We start from the raw sequence: 22604 nt of genomic DNA on the forward strand, positions 1-22604 counted from the left end.
ATGATATATTTACACAAAGGCATCCATTTACAATAGTATGATGTTATTATTTGTGGGGCAAAATTTTTTAAGAAAAATTCTAGCCCCAAAGGGGGGAATAATTTGATAGGAATTTTATGGTATTAGATATATGGTAATGTTCATAACTGCACATACACAGATCAACACAGGAAGACCAACCTGGAACCATTTTGATTCCTAAACTGACCAAATCCGTTCTCTGCAAGGTTAAACCGGAAAAGCCTCCCCATTGTCTCTTTTCTCACAAATCTTGTCTCCAGGATATGTCTGTTTGAATAAGGTGTGACCTGGCCCAGGAAATAAGTATTTTACCACTACAAAAGAATGGCCAGGCACCCCAGACAATCCAATCAAGTAACTTGCCAGACAGGAGATAAACTGTGAAAGGAGAAAAACAACATTTAAATTCCTGTGATGTATGCATGTATCTGAGGGGTGGTCTTAGGTTACACCCCTTCTGTAATGTATGCATGTTTCTGGGGGTGGTCTTGATCTACAGAATGGGATTTTCAAAAGTCTTTATAAGCTCTAGCACAGCAATTCTGGGGGGTGCTCTTCCTCTCCTGCGTGGGAGGGGAGTACCCTGTTGCAACAGATCAATAAAGATCAAGCTTACTAGCTGCTTTGCTTCTCAATATTCTCTGGTTGGCCTCTGTTATTTTCTCCTACCAATAGGGAACCTATGTAAGGACTCTATATGGGCTCTTGGATACCCCATAAGGGAAAATGGCATATTTTTATTTACAACACATTCACTACCCTGCGAAGCCCATCACCCAGCCCTTCCCGGCTAGCTTTATAAGGCAAGGATCAAGGAGACAGGTAGTTGGTTTCACTTGTCCAAGCAGCCTGTCCACATCTCTAGCACTCTCCTGCCCCGGCCCTGCTCCCACGGTGGAGTCTACCTCTTCCCAAAACTGAGCGACTTTATCTGCAAAAAACTTTGCAAAATCATTGCAGGAGATCATGTGGCCCGTACTGGGCCCCAATGTAGCAGGTGGTTCCACTAAATTGCGAACCACCTGAAAGAGTCTCTTGTTGCTGTTTTCTGCAGATGCAATAGAGGCGGTGAAGAAAGTCTGCTTTGCCGTCGCTACTGCCACTTGGTAGGCTCGACACTGAGCTCTACCCTGTGTCTGGTCAGCTTCAGAATGAGTTTTCCCGCCACTGGCGCTCTAGCCATCTCAGCGATTGTTTCATTGCCCTCAGATCCGTGGAAAACCATGGGGCTGCCCGGGCTCCATGCAATTGGAGAGGGCGCTTTGGAGCCAAACAGTCAATACCCCTGGTGAACTCCACATTCCAGTGGGCCACCAGGGAATCAGCTGAAAGGCCATCAACATGGGATAAAGCATTTATATTTCTATGTCTGCCTTTGTGAACAGATAAAATATTCCACTATCTTTTTCCCCCTCTGAACAAAATGGTATTTAAAATTAAGTCATAAATGTCTCATCAATACTTGTAAAATTCTCTTTCCTGTAATGAATATTATGCTGACCTCTGGTGGAGACTTCAAGAATATCTAGAATTCACAAGATTATAGGAATGTCTGCTGCTATGGAGTTAATAGAATGCAGATCAAAGGTCGAAACAGGGCAGTTAGGAAACAGCAAGGGAAAAGAACTTGGGAGTGTGACAGTTGGAGAAGAATAAAAAACTGGATAAGAGAAAAAGAACAAAGGAGAGGGAGAAACACAGAAAAGAGGAAAACTGCAAGAACTTTCTATGACAGACTATAAAGTTAGTGATGAGTAACTGACACTGTTGTCACATGACAGTGGTTTGGGGCTGGGTTTATGTTGTTGCTTAGTTAGCTAGTTGTGTTAATTATTTTACTCTATTATTTTTATTTCTAAAATAGCATGTTGGTTTTTAACATTGTACACTGCCCTGTTATTTCATTATAGTGTGATACAGAAACACTTTAATATCAAGGGGTTAGGTATCTTAGTACCATTTAAAAAATCCTTTCATAAAAGTGTTACACTGCAATAGTCGTAACTTGGAAGTTGAATGGAATCTGTTCTGGATCACTTCCAGGTTTGCAGCATTTGGGAGCCAAAACTTCCCAAGTTCCAGGGCATTTGGGATCCAAAGTATGACTACCAACTTTCAAAGACATCCACTTTGAGGACAAAGAACCGGGGGGGGGGCAGGAATAGGCAGATTCAAATACAGACATAGCATGTTTTATTCCAGCAAAAATGTAAGCCACATTCACTACTAATCTAGGACTCTCTATTCTAGTCCCCAAAGTTTGTTTTTGTGTGTGCATTTCTTTTCCCCTTTGTTTCAAGTGACTGCTGCCTTAAAATGATTTAATGGGTCATTCCATATCAAGTGATCTGATATGGTCCGATATATCAGATATATCTTGTGTCATTCAATTTTCTTAATATCTTGTATACTTTTTGAATGCTCAAAACTAAGTTAAAATCTAAAACGTTAATTTTTAAAATCTCATTAGAAAAAATTAAAAATTATCTGAAGGGGAAGCTAATTCCTGGATCCAAGCAAGGATTCACCTTGTCCAAAGAGACAGAGAGGTAATGGCCCTCTCAGAATGCGCCCTTCAGGCGCCCAAGGCGGAGCGGCGAGCGAGGCGCCGAAGGGAGAAGCGGGGCCTCCTTCGGAGGAAGCCGGAGCCCGAGCGCCCTCCCGGGACGGGGCCTCGCCTCGGGGCCGCGCCAAAGGGCGCCCCTCCTGCACACGGCACACGACGGACGCGACCGCTGCCCGAGTCACGCGCGGCCCGAGCCCGCCTACTATTGGCCCTCTGTGACGTCGCGCAGAGAGGCTCTTTACGTATCACGCCCCGCCCCGTCGCTCCCCACCCAATGAAAACGTCCGCTTCCGCCGGCCCGCCCCGTGGAATTGACCCCATTGACTACCCCCCCCCGTGCGCGTGGCCGCTCTTTCTCAGCTCCCGAGGCAGAAGGTCGCCCCCGCCAATGACGCGCGTTCCCAAGCCGACGTAGAGCCGTGGCGACCAATGGGAAGCGGGCGCGCGCCGCCGGCTTGCTAAATCTTCGCAGCGCCGGGAGCGGCGGCAAAATGGCGACGCCCGCGAAGCGCCGAGCGCAGAGCCCTGAGGAGGAAGCGGAGGAAGGCGGGAGCCCGGGCAGCGGTCGCCAGCGCCGCTGGAGGCGAAGAACGGCCCCGCTAGCCGCGCTGGCCCCGCCGGAGGCCGAGCCGCCCTTCGTGGAGGGCTCCATCCTCAAGATCTACATGGAGAACTTCCTGTGAGCGCGGGGCGCGCGGGGCGGGAGGATCGGGGCCTCGTGGGCGGGGCTTCCTCTCGACGGGCGGGGCTCGTGGGCGCGGAGGGGGCAGCCCCCCCCCCGAGGACCCCCGTCCCGACCGGGCGGCAGCGCGAGACGCGGGGGCTTCCAGCGCCTGCCTCCCAAATGGCCCTCCGGGACCCCCCCCCCATCTCCCGGCTCGGCTGCAGGGAGGGCGGGCGGGAGCCCCGAGCGGGCGGGGAGGTCTCTTTCCGCGCTACTTGGTTCGTGAATCTTCGACTCGGGGAGACTGAGAAGAAACCCGCAGCGCCCCCCCCCCCCGGAACTCAGCTCGGGACCTCCCTGCTGGGCCTCGAAGGGGGGGGGGAACCTGACCAGCCTCAGCAAAGGCCCGCTGCCCCTCCGGCTCGCGAGGAGACCCTCCATGGGCTCCGGGGAGGCGCAGGCAACCCGGTGGCACAGCGGACTGGGAAAGGTCCATCGAGGGAATATACAGAGGGTCAATATTGGCTAGGTTTCTGGTCCCTCCTAGAACTCCACTTCTGTGAATATCTTTTTGCCTTCCATGTCCGATGCTGCTGAAAGACCCTGGTTATCTGGCAAAATTACATTTTGTAATTCTGTTGTCTAGTCACAGGCTATGTTGAATTAATGCCACATTCCAATCTCTGTCAACCCAGAGTTCTTACATTAGTTTTGATTTCAAAATTCATCAGTGTATAGAATATGGGGTCTGCAGATATTTACTCCTAATATATTCATGGGGGGGGGGTAAAACACGAAGGACTGTGATAGTTTTGAAAAACATTGGTAAACTAAATATAATGAACTGGTGTCATAATAATCTGCATTTGATTATTCAGATTCCTTGATTTCCCGCTTTCTAAACATTAAATTATAATGGCATTGCCTTTCAGTACTTATGATTCCTGTGTGGTGCTTCCAGGACCCCATCTAAACATGATAGTTGGAGCTAATGGAACAGGTAAATCAAGTATCGTATGTGCCTTATGCCTGGGATTGGCTGGAAAACCTTCCTTCATAGGACGAGCAGACAAGGTGAGGATAACTCTTTGCAATCTTATAGAATGGTATTCTTATGGCAATATGTTTAAAGTGTGGTAACAGCTTAAAGACTGTTTAATATGTTGGATGGAAAATAGAGGGCAGACTTTTGTAGAAAATGCATTGGGCTCTTTTCTCAATTTGACTTCCATATTTTGTGTGTGTGTTAAGATACCTTTCTTTTCTAAAGCTTTGATATACTCTGGTGATTTTTATGTACTGCAGCACCCTGGAGAATGAATATAAAATTGCTTACTGATTTTGTGTGCAGCATACAGCACATAGGGAGCTTATGGTTGATATTTAGACGAAAGGTTTCTCTTGATTTTCAGTGAGCTATCCCAAAAGACTGCAGTTAAGCCGAGAGACGATTCTAGCAATAGTGTAACTAAATAGGAACAACCATTAAGCCATAGTTTAGAACATAATACAAATACGCTCACATTTTTAAGGAAAGGTAGTTCACAGAGCCAGGAAGAATATGCAGGGCTATCCTTATAGGCCTATACCATCTTAGAATGTATTTGGCGGGTCACTTGTTTGAAAGATCTCTGTGGGAAAGGTACTCTGCTCTGGGAAAGGCAACATAGCAGGGAGGAACTAGCCTAGAATGTATTCTGAGTTTAGAGGCCCATGAATGTCAATATCATCATACGTCCTTCCTGGCTATTTTAATTGACTCTAAGACAGGGGTCCCCAAACTTTTTAAACAGACACTGTTGGGGCCAGACTATAGTTTGAAAAAAATATGAACAAATTCCTATGCACACTGCACATATTATATTTGTAGTGCACAAAAAACAGGAAAACCAATACAATATTTAAAATGAAGAATGATTTTAATCATCATAAACTTATAAGCATTTCAGTGAGAAGTATGGGTCTGCTTTTGCCTAATGAGATGGTCAATATCGCTAATGCTCATTCCTACAACCCAGCCTACACATGGATCTCCCTCACCCCCATGGCCCAGTCTACATGCAGGCCTTCCATGCTCCCATCCCCACAACCCAGCCTATACACATGTCTGCCTGCACACACCCTCACCCCCACAACCCAGCTTATACACGTTTCCCTAACCCTCTTCCCCACAACCCAGCCTATGCATGTGCTTCTCTAATTAGATCCCCACGACCCAGCCCGCACTCGTGTCTCCTTAAGCCCCATCCTCATGACCCAACTAGCCTGCGTGTCTCCCTAACCCCGTGTGGCGGGGCAAGACGGCTTGCATGAGTCTCGGGGCACACAAGCAGCCAGCGGGGAGCACTGCCGGCGGGAGTCTTGCTTGCTGCCGCCGCTGCCACTGTCGTCTTGCCCCCCAGCGGCGCTTGGCGTTTTCCAGCACGCTGATGGCTTCTCGACGTCACTAGTGACTGCTGCCTCCTCCACCACCACCAACACCCTTCCCTTCTTTTTTCTTCCTTCCTTCCTCCTCTTTCCACGGGTGGCGGAGATGGGGAACATGCTCAGTCAGGCCCTGCACGGTGAGGCTTCTGCGGCTTCCGATTGGCTGCAGGAGCGGAAGCCACGGAAGCCTCGCTGCGCGCTGAGGTAAATGCGGCGAGGCGTTTCTGTTGAAAAGAATGTGCGCGTACAAACGTTCTTTTCAAGGAAATGCCACGCTGTGCTGGGTTTACCTCAGTGCGCGGGGACTAAGTCAGTCCCCACGCGCTGAAGGGGCATTTCGGCTGGTGGGCTGGATTTATGAGCCTGTAGGGCCACATCCAGCCTGTGGACCATAGTTTGGGGACCCCTGCTCTAAGACATGGGAAGACCTGTGGGTTAATTTCAAATGTATTGCCATCTTTCCATTTAATTCATGGTACCCAGAGATTTCCCTCAAGTTTCTTGTCTTCTTCTGGTTTCTTAGAAAAAGTTATTTTTAACATTTCCCCCAATTCATTATATATCATTTCCCAGAAATCTTTTATCATCTTAATGACCCCCATATGTAATAAAACGTGCCCTTTTTCTATTTATATTTCCAACATGTTTTAGACTTTGATTTATACATTTTAGCTAATTTATTAGGAGTTAAGTACCAACAATACATTATTTTCATATAATTTTCTTTCAGGCTGTAAATTTTAAATCTTTCTATTGTCCTTAATCTTGATCCCATGCTGCTAATTCAGTGATACAACCAAAATCCTTCACCCAGTGAATCATAACCATTTTGACCTGTTCGTCTTTCGTTTGCCAGTCTAATAGAAGTTCATACATTTCAGAAATTAACTTACCGGTAGTTTTATTTTCTAACAGTTCCCTTTCGAACTGGGAGGTTTTGTTTAGAAAACCATTCTTTTTATCCATCTTAAACACTTCATTGATATTGCAACCAATTGGTTACTAATTCTCTTATGTCTTCAAACCTCCTTAACTTTAACTCTTGATCTACTTCTGTTAATGATTCTTTATATGTTGGCCAGTCATTTCTCATATTTCTTTTTTTCCACCAGTATTGCTTCAAGAGGAGAGAGCCATCATGGTGTTTTATGTTCTAATAATTTTTTATATTTATCCCATACTTCATACATCGGTTTCCTTATAACACTATTCAAAAAAGCTTTAGGAACTTTAACCTTAAGTTAAGCGTGTCAACCAAATCTATTATTGCGTCGTTCAAGATCTAATATGCAGCTGTTTCCCAATGATATCCATTCCTTTAACCAGCAAAGAGAAGACGCTTCAAAATATAATCTCATATATCTGGCAGGGAGAATTTGCCTCTTTCTTTAGCATCTATCAGTAATTAATATTTTATTCTTGGTTTCTTCCCCTGCCAGATAAATCTAGTAATATTTGTTTATTTTAATTTTAGGTTGGTCACTATGTGAAGCGGGGTACTAACAAAGCAGTTGTTGAAATTGAGGTGTGAGTAACAATCTTGTTTCTGTTTCTGTTTGATCTAAATGTTTTAAATAAGTTATCTTACTGGCTTCTTTGCAGGGAGAAGCTGCCACATACCAGATTTTTAACCAGCATTTCATGGCTGGTTTTTTAAAAAACACTTTCCCTTCTCTTTCTTAGGTTTAAGAAACCATCCAAACTTGTTATCACACGGGAAATGTCTGTATCAAACAACCAGTCTGCTTGGTTTATTAATAAGAAACCGTCCACTCTCAAAATGGTAGAAGATCAAATTGCAGCCTTAAATATCCAAGTAGGCAATCTGTGCCAATTTCTTCCACAGGTATGTAGTAATTTTTATGAGAGTGTATTGTTCTCTCTTCATTTTAAATTCTAAAGGATCGTATGCTAAGGGAAGAGCAAAATTATTGTGGTAAAGTAAAATTAATGTCAGAGATGCAGAAAATACATATGGATTTGAACATGGCTTTTGTTTGATGCAGTGATGAAAAAATTCTAGTTCTTTATGATCATGTACAACTCATCAGAATTGTTTCAGACATTTAAATAAATGATTTTGCTTTATTTGTCTACTTCCTTGAAGTGATAGAGCCCTAAAATCAGCATCTGTGCCTTCAAGAATTATTCTTTGAAATTCTGCAGGACAAAAATTGTGGGTATAATCTTGTGCTCTGTAAGGGTGGGAAATACACAGAGGTGTATTGCAGTCTTCCCTCTGAACAACTTGCCTCTGTTGCTCTTCTGAACTTTATGAGACCTGAGAAGGCCATTCAGTGGCAGTTGAAGCTGTCTTTGCCTCTTGCATACAGAATTCTGTTACTAGGTTTTCTCCAAGTTCTTGTGCACACATTCAGCCCAGAAATAGTGGTGGCTGGAGAGTTGGCAACAGGCTGCTGCTGGTTAGATGCTAAAGGATTTTCTCTGTTACCAAAATCCCCTGCCTGAGTGACAAATGTGCTCACACCAGGGGAGGAAATGGTGGAGGAAGGTGCTTGTAATTAAGAAGCTTTAGTAATAGTACAATTGATACAGTGGTACCTCTGGTTACATACTTAATTCAGAGAAGCAAGAAAATACGTTAAAAATCAAACTTTAGCTAATGGGGCCTCCTGCTGCTGCCGCGCCGCCGGAGCCCAATTTCTGTTCCCATCCTGAAGCAAAGTTCTTAACCCAAGGTACTATTTCTGGGTTAGTGGAGTCCGTAACCTGAAGCGTATGTAACCTGAGGGACCACCGTATTTTACATTGGTCTGAAAAGTACCTTTTGCTACAAAGTGTATTACATTATTACACAAAGCACCATAGGTATTGGGATTCTTGCTTTGCAGGACAAAGTTGGAGAATTTGCAAAATTATCCAAGGTTGAACTACTTGAAGCCACAGAGAAATCGGTTGGTCCTCCAGAAATGTACAAATATCACTGTGATCTGAAAAACTTTAGACAGCGAGAGCGAGAACTAGAGGTACGTGGCTGATATTTATGAGAAAGCTTTTCTCACTCTTTTTTACTTTTAAAATAAATTCACAACAGTTTTACTGTTCTAAGAGGAGAATGTGATAGCAGAAGGCCCCTTCCTTAGGACCAGAGGTTAGGGGTGCTGCTTTCTGATTTTAGTCAGAGCAAAGGTGCTATTTTTGAATTGGCAGCCCAGTCCATGCTAAACATGGAGATGCAGATACTATCTTGCCCATCCTGCTTTTTCATTCCTTGCTCCTATTATTTATAATTTGCTTACCAAGGTTCTTATTTCTCATCTCTCTTTCTCTTGAATTTCATATGTCCTGCTTTCCTATCTCTTCTTAGAAGAACAGGCTGGAGCTTCAGTTTTAGAAACTGACTAAATAGGAATTATACTTACTTTTGGAACTGGCTGTGTTGATGTTTCAATAAATTTGTTTGGGTTTCTGTGTCCCCTTTATCTAATCGGTGTGGCAGAAATCCATGGTAACTGCAAGAGACCGTTTGAGCAGAAGCCTGAGCAGCAGCCAGCACAGCTGAGAGCATTTGGGATTTTTACATCTGTTTGTTGGTTATTTTATAAAATTTATATACTGCTTGATGGGGGGGACCCCTCACAAAGTGGTTTACACAAAGATAATAAGACAAAGAAAAATTCACAAGCGTACTTTAAAACATACAAAAGTTAAAATACAAAAACATATTAAAATTACCTCAACTTTCTAGGCATCTGGGTAGGCTTGTCTAAACAAGAATGTCTTTAGCAGGTGCCAAAAAGAGTACCGTGAAGGAGCCTTCTTGATCTCGGTAGGCAGGGAGTGCCAAAGTGCAGGTGCTGCCACATTACCAATGTGGAATGGCTATTGGGTGTTATGTAGCACCTGGAGTAGTCCTAGTTCTGCCAATTGAAGAGGTCAAGTGGGCACATGTGGGGTAAGGTAATCTCGTAGGTAAACTGTTCCCCTAATATAGTAGAGGCAAACTTTCCCATTTGGCTTGCCAGATTATTTTGGCCAAACCATGCCCAATTTGCCCAACACCTGAGCTCATATATGATGTCAGGTGTGTGGCAGGTAGGCCAAAAGGGTCTATGCTTGCAAAGCCTTATGCATGGCATTTTGCAGCCATCAACAACCAGCCAGTCAGCAGAGCTTGCACATTGCTTGGCACCAGGCTTTGGAAATGCCAGCCACCAAATGTCCACTCTTGGGGCTTGCACAGTGCTGTGCTTTTGCCTGTGCAGGTCACCTGCTATAACTGTCATGTGAGGAGATTGACAAGGTGGCAGTCCCACCCACTTGTCAAACCTGGCCCACAGCAGGTGGGGGAGATAAGGATCTGACTCACTGCCTTTCTGGAAGAACTTCCTTTTTGATTTTTAACGTATTTTCTTGCTTCTCTGAATTAGTGACTTTTATTCCTGTAATTATTTATCACCTACAAAACATCTGAAATGTTAGGAGAACTGTAGAGATTAAAAGGTGAGACAGTCCCTGTTACAATCCAGTAAACTTAGCAGTAAAGAAAACAAAACACAGAGGGAGGAAAGCACTGGAGCAGCTGCTCTTCCTGGCCCCATCTGTTAGCTAGATCTGTTAGCTCTTGCTCTGTTCTTCCTGCCAGACAGACAGTACAGCCTTCTTATGGCCTCTGGTATCCTGGCTGGTGGCAGAGGTATATTACAGCCCAGTCCTATGCATGTCTACTCAGAAGTATGTCCCATGGAGTTCATTGGAACTTCCTCCCATGTAAATGGGTATGGATTTCAGCTTTACTGGCAGGCAGGGCAATCCTATACTCCAATGTGGGGAGGATGAGGCAATTTACACCCCCACTAAACCAACAACTGCCTTTTTTAAAAAAATGTTTTTTTAATTAAAAGTTTTATTGGGTAACATAAGTACATAAAGCGTCTCTGCTTTCAGTTCAGTTATATTCAACATGAGACAGTAATGGTTTAGACAATATAAGGTTGGGGGAGATGGGGGGGGAGAAAAGGGGGGTAGTAAACTTCTTTTTCATAGTGTATGTGCCAGATTTTTGTGTCAGCATCACGTGGGTAGGTTTTCTTTCTATTCATTTCTTGGTTGTCATTGGCAGTGAAGGGGACTGGGGGGCCCAGGGCCTGGTTGGTTGCCTTCAGCTGACTGCAGTGAGCTTTGTTTGCGTGTTTCAGGGGGAGGAGTTGTTGGGTCAAATTAGCCATTTTTGATTTGAATGCTGTCGGTGGGTTCGTGTTGTCTTGTTGGGCTGTGTATGTCATAAAGGGGAGCCATACTGAGGTGAAGGCATTCTCTTTTGCTCATCCCCACTCTAGTTTGAATTTGTTGGTTAGCTTTTCTAGTGTTATGATGCTCCTGGCTGCTGAGAGTAGGTGGCTTATGAGTTCTTTGTGGTGTGAGAGTGCATTATTGTCTTGGAAAATATTCAATAGGTTCAGTTCTGGGGTGGCTTCTAGTAGCTGTTAAGTCCCCCAAAAATATGCAAAGTAACTTATGTTCAAAAGGGTTGGGTTTGGGGGCAATCCCATTACATGTGGAGGTATGTGCCTGTAGAGTTTCAACCTCTCCAGCATTTTGGTGAGGTTCTTGGGTGTATAAGCACCATCTATCGATAAGCTTCAATGTGAGCTTCTTTCTTTTAGCTGAGATGGATTTAAAGGGAGGTTTAGACCAGTTTAGTCCATTGGGTTGGGGTTTTTTTTTTACCCTATGTTGTGCTCCCATTGCTTTTTGATTGAGATGATGTGTGTGAGATTCTGGAGTAGTATTTTGTATATTGTGGATACCCTCCTCTTGCCATGTCCCTTTACTGTAAGGAGGTTTTTGAAGGTGGTCAAGGGCCTAGTAGTTGCTGCGTTTACTGCTGGGTTATTTAAGAAGGACCAACAATGGCCTTATCCTATGTTTTCAGCCTGGGAGGGTAGGGGAAAACAAAGCTTGAAAAATCCCCAAATGGTTTTAAAATGGCAGATACAGCCACTTAATAGAAACACTGTTAAAGTCTACCAGTCATGGCCAGTGTGCTAATGTTGCACACTGATGTCAGCTAGAAGGAGAAGACAATGCACTCAGGCTGACAGACACCCCAATTATGCCCTCCTATCCCCAGCACCAAAGTTGCCAGATATGATTATCCCATAGCACCATCCAGTGTATGATCCTCAATGACAAATTTATGGAGACACCAGGCATCACTGCATGTTGTTTAGTTTTTCTACCTCCTAAGTGCTCACATGAATTGCTTTTAAGTAGAACAGCTGCCAGCTACAAATGGATTGGTTCTGCCATGAGCCAGCATGTTGTTTTTGGATGCCCTGGCAACCCAAGGGATCTTTCTTTTAGCCTACCCCCTGCCTAATATGTTGCCTGGTAGGCTTCTCAGCAGCACCTCTTGCCTCCCTTTCTACCCTCTGCTAACTGAGTGCTTCGTACATCCAGGAAGCAGCATTGATGAACTTGAGATACCTGCCCCATCCCCATTCCCAATCTGAGTGATCAGGCAGTGGTGGGGGCCCCAACCTCCCTTTCTCACCACTGGGTCTCTTTCTGAGGCCAGCTGAAGCCAAGTCAGTCTGGGGTTCCCTTCTAATTTGCCTCAGCTCAAAATCAAAAGTCTCATTTGTGCAGCATCTGGGGTGGAATGGATCTTGAAAGTGAAAGACACTTGCAGGGCTGCAAGTGTCCCTGCTGCTGGCATGGCGGGTACACCTGGTGTTTTGTCTACACTGTTCATTTATCTACTGGTTCTTATAGCTGAATTATGAACCACGTTTGATTCCATATTAGGAAAAGGAAATGCATAGTTTAAATATTCAGCAACAGCAGCAGATATCACTGGAACAGAATCTTAGCTAAATGCTGTGGAATACCTCTTTGCTACCCTGCTATCTCCCATTTGCAAGGATTGAGAGGACCTGATGCAAAGCATATAACATTTCATTGTTTCTTGATAGATTAGATTACTATTGATACCAAACCTTCATTTTGTATATGGGCTTCTGACTTGCACTCTGACAAGTAAGATCCATTTTCCATTAGAGAAGTGAGGTGCTAATTTGATAGAAATACTAATTCTTGTGTATTTGAGTTTCAAATAGGGCACATCACAATTACAAAACAAGTTACTTTTTTAAATTGAACCAACTAAATAACTTGAAATACGTATTCTGACAGAATTCATGTAAAGAGAAACATAGCAACCTAGAGAAAATGAAGCAAACAAATGAAAGGTATAAACAAGATGTGGAGCGATACCATGAACATAAACGCCATCTGGATTTAATTGCAATGCTTGAGAGAAAAAGGCCCTGGGTGGTAAGTTCTTTTTTCTTTTCTTTTAGACTTTTTGGGGGAAAACAAATGTAATGTAACAAGTGTACTTGAATGAATTGTAGAAGTGGATAGAAATAGAAGAGGAAAACAAATAAATCACAATTATTATAAAGATGACAAGATGAATTGCATTTTACATTATTTCTTTATTACTGTTATTAATATCTTTGCCATTCAAGATACAGATATTTCCAAGGCAGCTTACAAGTGACATCAGTAACATATTAAGAAATCTTTAAACAGCAATAGAACAACAAAAAACCCAGTCAGATTTGCAAAGGCCATAGAATGTATATATTCTTTAAATTTATATAATAATCTCTTTAAGGATTTGTCTTCAAAAGTCTAGCTGCTTTTCCTAGGAGAGCATTCAGGGCTACTTGTATGCTGTAATTCTGTAGGAGTGCAGAAAAGGCTAAGAAGGAACTATTGGATGCGGAATTGATATTTCTGAAAATCTCCCATCTTTCCCACCACCCACACGCTTTTTAAAGAATGCTTGTAGCCACTGGGCAAGTTTGTAGCCATTGGGTTAAAAACTAGTGGACAGTGGCCTAGATCAGAGAGGGAGGACCTGGGGTCCTCCTCCACATGTTACAGATTCCTATTTCCATGACTGAAGTCTTCCAAAGTGAGAATCCAAAGATCAACTGAGTAGCTACAGGATATTTAAATTGACGATTCAGGACTTATCTCAAGGACTGCCTCTTCCCACATGAGCGACCTGGACCTTGCGACCAACATCTGAGGCCCTTTTTCATGGGCCCCCTCCATGTGAGGTCCAGAGGGTGGCAAGACAAGAATGGGCCTTTTCTGCAGTGTTTGTGGACTGCTCTTTCCAGGGAGGTGCCTTCATCATACATCTTTAGCTGCCAGGTGGAAAAGTTCCTTTTCAACCAGGCCTTGGGCTGATTAACATTCTAGGTTCTTTTAAATGTGCTTATGGGAGGAGAGGTTATGGGTTTGTTCTTCCTTTTGGTGTTCTTATTTTGTATTTTTATGCTGTGAACTGCCCTGAGTTCTTCAGACAAAGGCAGCATACAACCCCACCTCCTATAGAAGAGGTGAAATAGTCACTATGAGGGTAGAGGCAGCATAAGTCCACTTCAGTAGCTTGGAGTACTCCAGACTGTGTATCAAGCACATCTGAGCACAACCCAGAGGTGCTCTTGCTGCATAGTCTTTCATTGGCCCAGGAGGTCTTAAACCTACAGACATGTCTGGACATAGCAATCCTGACAAAGACACAATTATTTCTCTTATTGTAGCCGCCAGTAGTTAGTCTAGCTGTGAGCCATACTAGTGCCATACTAGGACATTATGGTGATACATTTTTATAGCATTCCCCACACCACACTCTATCCTCAATTAGAATAAAAGAACAAAATAGAAATTTAAAAGTTAGGCTAGGTATAAGGAACCTGTTGCCCTCTGGATGATGATAGACATCAGCTCCCATCAGCCACAGCCCATATTGCTAGTGGTCAGGGAAAGTGGGAGTTGTAATTCTGCAACAAGTGGAGGGCCACAGGCTCCCATTCCATGAGATAGACCTTCCCTCCTTAAGCATAGATGGACAGATGTCAAAGTAATTGCCTGGAACTATTCACCAACTCCAATCCATCTAACAGGGACATGTTTGCATTTCCTGACAGGTTAAATGGTGAACAAAGCAGAAACTTCAGACGACTTGTTTGGGCTATCGATCACAGAGATGTAATGTCCTCACAGGCAACATCAGGGCCTGTTCATTCAGACTGCTGCCTCCTCCATTTTACATGTTATATAATTTGTCTTAGTGGTTTATAATTGTAAGCCACATTGGGTGCCTTGGCAGAAAGGTGGTATATAAATGCATTGAATAAATAATGTAAATTAATAAATCTGTTTGCTTGCATTCCTTCCTAGGTATATGAAGATGTCCGCAAGCAATATGAACAGGTGAAACAAAACAGAGATCGTCAAAAGGAGGAATTAAATGCACTAAAAAAATCACAATCTCCCATGACACATCAGATCCAAGAGGCTGAGAAGCAGTGTGCAAGTCTGAATAACAAAATCCAAGAGAAAGTATGTATTTAAGAGTTCCTTTGTAAGTCTCATGGACATACAAGTAGCTCAGACATGTAGCTGAAGGTACCCTATGTAATGTAAAACGAAAACACTTTTAATGAGCAAAGAATTAGAAAGGAGTCAGTGGAGTAGAATCAGAACAGAAAGTTTTACATAGTCTAGCTTCCTGACACCATCTAAATCACAGTATGCCTCACAAAGAAGGTAGTGCAATGTCTAAGGACATCCTAACTTGCTATTTCACCTGGGGATAACTTGCAGTCCAAAATTAGGTCTTCAGAGCTTGGGCTCTGTCAGGGCCTGGCTGGGGTTCTGGCTTGTTTTATTGGAATTCATTGATTTTTTCCAATTCAGAGTCCATGAAGTCAGTGCCTTAAGCTGGAGAACCTGAAATGCAGCAAAGAGAGAAATAATGTCTCTCTTGATCTATCAAAGGCAAAGGCCAAACTCCTAGTATTTATGCTGAGATTGGCCAGCCCAGAGACTTCATATTACCTGCCAATAGCAGGGCCTGATTTTGTATACTCCTATTCCCTTCAGCACCTGAAGTAGATGAGCATATAGAGAGCCCAGGACCAACCACTGAGGTAGGTCTCATCTTCAGACGGAGGTTCTTGGTTCAAGCTGCAGAGCTCATAATGAGTGTGGCCAAACATCATTCCCCATAGGGAGTGGGTTGAGTTTCATTGATCTGTAGCCAGCCTTCGGTGCCTTGCTGTGGAAGTTTGTGATGCCCCACAGGAAGAAACTTACATGTGAAGTGAGTTACAACCGAGGCATCAGGATACAAATGGCAAAATTTATACATGTATCCAGCTTTATATCGAATCTCAAAAGTTGATTCCATAAAGATGCAGTTATTTAAACTGCCAACTATATACTTGTTAACGGTAGTGTGTTCAGCCTTTAATTAAGAGGCAACGATTGTTCTCCAGAAATAGTTGTTACAATATGCAGTTTAATCCATGGTGTAGTAGAAAAGTCGCCTGTCCATACTGCCTTAGAGTCTTTTATTACAGTTACAGCTGATTTCTAACTTTAAAAATGCTTTTGGTATATAGGCTGCAGCTATCAGAGAAACATCTCAGAAATGTAAACAGCATCAAGATGCTTTGGAGTCAAAAGACAAAGAAGTAAGTTTTGTATTGTATTATATTTTGCATTTAACTCTCTCTAAAACTTTAGAGACGCGGGTGGCGCTGTGGGTTAAACCACAGAGCCTAGGGCTTGCTGATCAGAAGGTCGGCGGTTCGAATCCCCACGATGGGGTGAGCTCCCGTTGCTCGGTCCCTGCTCCTGCCAACCTAGCAGTTCAAAAGCACGTCAAAGTGCAAGTAGATAAATAGGTACTCCACCGGCGGGAAGGTAAACGGCGTTTCCGTGTGCTGCTCTGGTTCGCCAGAAGCGGCTTAGTCATGCTGGCCATATGACCCGGAAGCTGTACGCCGGCTCCCTCGGCCAATAAAGCGAGATTGAGTGTCGCAACCCCAGAGTCGGTCACGACTGGACCTCATTGTCAGGGGTCCCTTTACCCTTTACCTTAAAACTTTAGTAATTTGAACCCATTGCGTTTCTCCCATGTTGTGCTGATTTTATAACATGTTTAATTTTCTGACAGAGGCATTCATTTTATTCCAAAAGCGTAAATGCCAATTTTGAGGATTCTGTAATAGTGACCCGTGCCTTTCTTACTTGCTAGATTCTAGCATATTTCCAGGTAAATAGTTGCAGTCATTAGCATCATTTGCTTCTATAGCACTTTAGATATAAAAGGTCATGACCTTGTAAAAAATTATGTAGATCAGCAAGTAGGCATCCCAGAATTGGAAAGTGCAGGTAACCTATGATCAGCAGTGCAAGCCAATTGGATTTTGTATGATCCTGTTTTGCTTCCAAGCTAATAGGCCAGGGGTCACCCAAGTTTGGTACTAGAGAGAATGATAATGGCTGGTGGGTTTGGGGTTTTTTTTAGATAATAAATAACTTCCATGTTATCTTAGCTAGAATATTCTTACTTTTGTAAAAACTTCTTTTTGTTATTGGCATGCTTGAGAAATGCTTGTGTGTGTTTTTTAGATTGAGAGAATTATGCAGGCAATGAGGATGAAGGAGGAGGTAGAAAAGGACCGACAAGAGAGAATACAAAACACTCGTAAGATGATAGAAGACTGGAATAATGAGCTAAGAAATACAGACAGTCCTGAAAATATTCAACCTCAGATGGATTCAATTATTGCTGAGCTTAACCATTTGCAGGAAGAGAAACTAAATATTGATGGTGAATTAAATCATCTGACAGGAGAAAAGGAGAACTTGCTAAAGGACAAAGATGGTAAATGGGCTTAACTGTGTGCTTGCTGTTAGTACTGCAGTAAGCCCACAACTTACATGGGGGTTACGTTCTGGGGATTGCGCCTGAAGCCAGAATCATGCATAGTCAAAATACATTGGGTTCAGTGGCAGGTGGGATTGCTAACGTCTTTTCCCCCCAGATGCCCATCCCTTTTTATTTACTTAATTATTTTTGCCAAGTGGTAAAGCTGAATTTCACAATAGGAAATTGGCTTTGATAACTGACAACCAACCCAAAACCCCAGCCCTGAAGATATCAATTCCCGTTGACTTTCTTTGTTAACATGACAGAGAAGGGGTTGGGAGCAAATGTTCTCAATAGGCTCTTTGGATCCTAGCCTTAGTTAGGTGTATCCAAACATACCCCCTCCCAGGACTCACCACCCCCCAGGCAATTCCTAAAGCTGTATGTTGATGCTGATCCTGAAATTCTTCCAGTTTTGGTGAATGGTGTCTGGAGCCAGCTTAGAAGCTCCACTGTACATGTGGGCCTCCTGTATAATGCTCTGAATCCTGGCCCAAATTTCCAGCGAGGATTTATTCTAGTATGGCAGAGAATTCAGCAGCTGAATTCAGACTGGATGCTTTAACAAAATTCCACATAGCTTTCACCATGGGCTGCTTGCAAAGAGTGGAAAGTATATGCTAGGAATTCAGCTTTGCATTGTGATTTCTGCTCGCCCTCCAGAACGATCTCTCCTCTCCCCCTCCTGCATGCTGTTCTGTGCGGTTGCAAGGGGGAGCAGGGAAAGCCTGATTGCGCTAGTGGAAGTTCTTGCATGCGCTTCTGCTAGCAGAAGCAGTCAGTTGGATATGCGTCAAGGGTCTAGCTATGGGTATTTTGTGCAAGACAGCTCTTCCCTCTATAGTGGCTGTAGTTGGGATCATGAAGCCCTGTGAACATGGCTCCTAAAACTGTCTCAAAATTACAGGAGTAATGAATGGCATTGTGCAGTTTGAGAATATGATGAAGATGAAGGAAGAGAAGCTCAAAAGGAAATTTCAAGACACACACATGGCTCTTACGTGGCTAAGAGAAAACAGAAACCTGTTCAAAAGAGAAGTCTGTGATCCCATGATGCTTGCAGTAAGCTGATTTGCCTGACTATTGTGTGACTTGGTCATCACTAAAATGTAATACCACTACTGCTTATAAAACTATAATCCATTGTTTTAATGTGAATGGTCGAGCTTGGCATACAGCAGGTACCTTTATGTATTGAATTAAGTCTGTGGTGTGAATCTTGCCTTCTGCGAAAGTACAGAATACAGTGGTGCCCCGCAAGACGAATGCCTCGCAAGACGGAAAACCCGCTAGACGAAAGGGTTTTCTGTTTTGGAGGTGCTTCGCAGGACGAATTTCTCTATGGGCTTGCTTTGCAAGACGAAAATGTCTTGCGATTCTTGCAATTTTTTTCGCTCCCCACCCCCTTTTTCTAAGGCACTAAGCTGCTAATAGCCTTTTAGCAGCTAATCCGCTAATCCCTTAAGCCTTTAATAGCCGCTAATAGCCGCTAAACCGCTAATAGCGCAAATCCGCTAAAAAACCGCTAGACGAAGAGACTCGTGGAACGGATTCTTTTCGTCTTGCGAGGCACCACTGTACAGTCGTACCTTGGCTTCTGAATGCCTTGGGAGTCGAATGTTCCGACTCCCAAATGATTGAAAACCAGAAGTGAGTGTTCTAGTTTTCGAACGTTCTTTCGAAAGCTGAACGTCTGACGGGGCTTCTGCTGCTTCCGATTCAATCTTTGGAACTTTGGAAGTCGAACGGATTTCTGGAACGGATTCTATTCAACTTGAGGCTTTGTATTTTGAAAAGTATGTATTACGTAGTTCATACCATGAACTAACAAAGACATATGACCAGCATATTAAAGTTAAAAGGTCCAGGGTGAGTCCCCACTCTTGCTGGGCTGCTCCAAGAAAGTCCCCCCGCCTCACCCTTTCCTAGTCTTGCCATCAGTGAGGTTTAAGAGCCTTCCAGAAAAGCAGTGCCTTGTTAAAGGATGGGAAAGTTATCATACAGCTTGTGGGGCCTTTAGCACCTTCATTTCTAAAGCTAATTCTGGATCATATAACCAGATCTAATCACTTATTTTGAATGGGTTGTTTCAAACTGTTTCTGAGAAGAACTTTTTTGACAAAGTGCAGTATTTTTATCGTTTTCAGTTAGTTTCATTTTGAAGTTACATGGTGGTTATTAGGTCAAATAACACCACTTCCAAACTTCGGCTGGCTCCCCCAGGGTGAGAAGTATGGGGGGCGGACTTACTGCATTTTCTCATTCTCTCCCCAGACCCATTGGTTGCAATGGAGAGAGGGAAATTAGTTGTACCAGCTTTAGGCTGGTAATGAGGAGCAGGCCTCCAGAACACTCATTTTGGAGAATAATGCTGGCTACCACCAGGGAAACAGCCCTTCTATGTGGAGCCTTCCCCTGCAGATAGAGAGATACTTGACCTCAGTCCTAACCATCTTTATATGTATTGTATATTGCATATACAATACATATAAAACACTTTTTCTTTACCACTCTAGCTGAGTCCTAGGATTACTCTGTCCATCCATCAAAAGTAAATTTACTTATTAAAAAGCATGCTGCTCAATAAATTTCATTTTAAGAGGTTTTCATAAAAACAATAAAAATTCATCAGCAACATTCAGTAAAACTTGATAAAAGTGTGCATCACGAATAAAGCTTAGCATTGTACAAAACAAAGACAGTTTTTCAGAATCTAGGAAAACATTAGTGAACATGTTTTAAGAGGCTGACTTATTACAGTCTCCACTAGGGCTGGGCGATAACTGTTTTTCAGTATTGCAGTATAACACCAGTTAAACATCATGATATGTCAATATATCGCAACATCTGAAATAAGGAAGGGGCTATGCAGACGTGAATAGGACAGTGTCCTGGCAACTGCTACTACTTAAGGGTTGGGCTTGGCTACCAAGTGTTGGCATTTAGGACAATCCAAAATACAGTGATTCATCATAGTGAATACAAATAATCTGGGACTCCCAGATGGAAGGCAGGCCTGCTAGGCGGCAGCAGCAGCAGCAGCAGCCTGGCGGTGGCAGAATCAACAACTGGGGGGCGGGCACAAGCAGTGGCAGCCTGGCAGCAGTGGCACAATAAGCAGCCTGCAAAGCCCCCTGCCATGACAGTGGGTGCTGGCGGCAGCCTGTGAGGCCTTGTGGTGACAGCAGTAGTGGTGGCCTGCAAGGCCTTGCAGCAGTGGCAAAAACGACGCCTGCCTGCAAAGCCTTGTCATGTCGTTGGCTGTAGCGGTGGCCTGTGAGGCCTTCCCATGGTGTCAGGAGACAGTGGCGGAAGCAGGGGTGACCTGTAAGGCCTCGCTGAGCAGGCTGCCACAACTTCTGCCACCACCTCCCACTACCGCCAGGGGGACTTCCAGGCAGCCACTTCTTGCCACCATGGCGAGGCCTCACAAGCCCCACTGCTTTTGTTGCCATGAGGCCTCATAGGCCGCCACTTCCCGTTGCTGATGCAAGGCCTCGCAGGATGCCACTACTGCTGTCACCTCCTGTCATTGCTACAAGTCCCCACAGGCCTCTACCCTGAGGACTCGCAGGCCACTACTGCTTCTGCTGCCAAATCCTGACCTCGAAGGCCAGTGCCATTACTGCCGCCACTTTCCATCGCCGCCACGAGGCCTTGTGGGCTGCGGCCGCTACTGCCACCACCTCCCATCACCGCTGTTCGTTCTCGCAGGCCATCACCACTACTGCTGCTGCCTTCCATCGCTGCCATAAGTCCTTGCAGGCTGCTGCTGCTGCTGCTACTACTACCACTATGTATGACCACCAAGAGGTCTTGCAGGCTGTCACTGTGCCGTTGCTGCAAGGCCTTGCAGGCTGCCATTGCTATGGCCGCCAACTACTGCCGCTGCCACAAGGCCTCGCAGTCGCCACTGCTTGTTCCACCGCCACGAGGCCTTGCATGCTGCTACTGCTGCCCCTCTCCTGTCACCACCATGAGGACTCACAGGCCACCACTGATTGTGCCGCCACTGCCAGGCCTTGCAGGTTGTCGTTGCTACTGCTGCAGTCCTGGCAAGTTGTTTCTGCCACTGCTGTTTCTGCCTCCTAGCAGAACTGGCAGCCTGGCAGTTCCAAATTATTTGTATTCACTATGATTCATTGTCGTGGTTTGGATTGTCCTGAATGCCATCATTTGGTAGCCAAGCCCAAAACCAAAAGTCCTGTTGGGTTGCATTTTTTGCTTGCCTGCTGATGAAACAAACTGTATGTATAATGTTGTCGTTTATCCATTTTAGACCTCTTTAAGTAGTAGCAGTTGCCTGGACATTGTCTTGATCGCCTCTGTATAATTCCATCCTTATTTCAGACATTGTGGTAGTTGCAGTGTTGAGCTGGTGATTCTGTGAGGTTTAGCTGTTGATGACATTTCAACATTTAGCTGGTGAGTTATCGTGATACTGAAAACCAGATATTGCCTAGCCATTACACACATTGTGATTTGTGATATATTGCCAGCTCAGATATTATGAAACAGTTATCACGATGTGAACTTCAGACATGTTTTGGACAATATATTGATATATCGCCCAGCCCTAGTCTCCACCTCATGGATTGTGTGAGGAACGGTATTCTGGAGGTTGGGTTCTATCCACAAGAAGCCCTGCTTCTGCATTGTCAACAAGTGACAATCTACTGGTTGTGGAACCACCAGCCATGTCTCCTTGGAAGTTTTTAAGATCAGCCTGCTCTGTACTAGGGGAGGCAGTCTGCTAGGTGCCCTGGTGTCAAGTTGTTCAGGGCTTTCAATACCAACAACATCAACCTTGAAATTGGCTCTGCAGCTAATAGGCAGCTAGTGCAGATCTTTCCACACTGTTAAAATATATGCAAAGCTGGGTGTCCCACTAAGCACCCTAGCACCTGCATTTTGCACCAGTTATAGGAACAAGGCATAAGGTGGCCCACATACAGTGTGTTACTGAAGTCTAATCTTGAGGTTACCCTCAATAAAAAGTCCTCATTTGGGCTCCTCCCACATCACCTGGGACTTACTAAGTTTCCAGGGTGCATCCGGATGGCACCATACTGCAGCATCTCCTCTCCCACGAAGATAACGACAGGCCCACAGTGTAACCACCAACATATGAATTAAGGTACTTCTAGAATAATTAGCCA

The 22604-nt window shown here is 44.2% G+C and overlaps 1 protein-coding gene across 4 annotated transcripts in view; it reads left to right on the forward strand.

Annotated features, from left to right (window-relative positions):
• The first annotated feature begins 2957 nt into the window (after positions 1-2957).
• The window catches only part of SMC5 (structural maintenance of chromosomes 5), a 66429-nt gene continuing 46782 nt past the window's right edge, over positions 2958-22604 (forward strand). For 2 of the 4 annotated variants that reach the window (XM_083403353.1, XM_083403352.1), the window contains exons 1-10: positions 2958-3266; positions 4184-4325; positions 7153-7205; positions 7362-7524; positions 8531-8665; positions 12837-12977; positions 14904-15065; positions 16130-16201; positions 17145-17400; positions 18353-18507. In XM_083403353.1, coding sequence (XP_083259479.1) covers positions 3079-3266; positions 4184-4325; positions 7153-7205; positions 7362-7524; positions 8531-8665; positions 12837-12977; positions 14904-15065; positions 16130-16201; positions 17145-17400; positions 18353-18507 — 1467 coding nt within the window. In that variant the 5' untranslated portion in view covers positions 2958-3078. Of the gene's footprint in view, positions 3267-3375; positions 3530-4183; positions 4326-7152; positions 7206-7361; positions 7525-8530; positions 8666-12836; positions 12978-14903; positions 15066-16129; positions 16202-17144; positions 17401-18352; positions 18508-22604 lie in introns of those variants that run through there. The other 2 variants (XM_083403354.1, XM_083403355.1) reach the window with 2 other exon arrangements.

Source organism: Podarcis tiliguerta, assembly GCF_965153285.1.
Source record: "Podarcis tiliguerta genome assembly, chromosome: 11".
Lineage (NCBI taxonomy): Eukaryota > Metazoa > Chordata > Lepidosauria > Squamata > Lacertidae > Podarcis > Podarcis tiliguerta.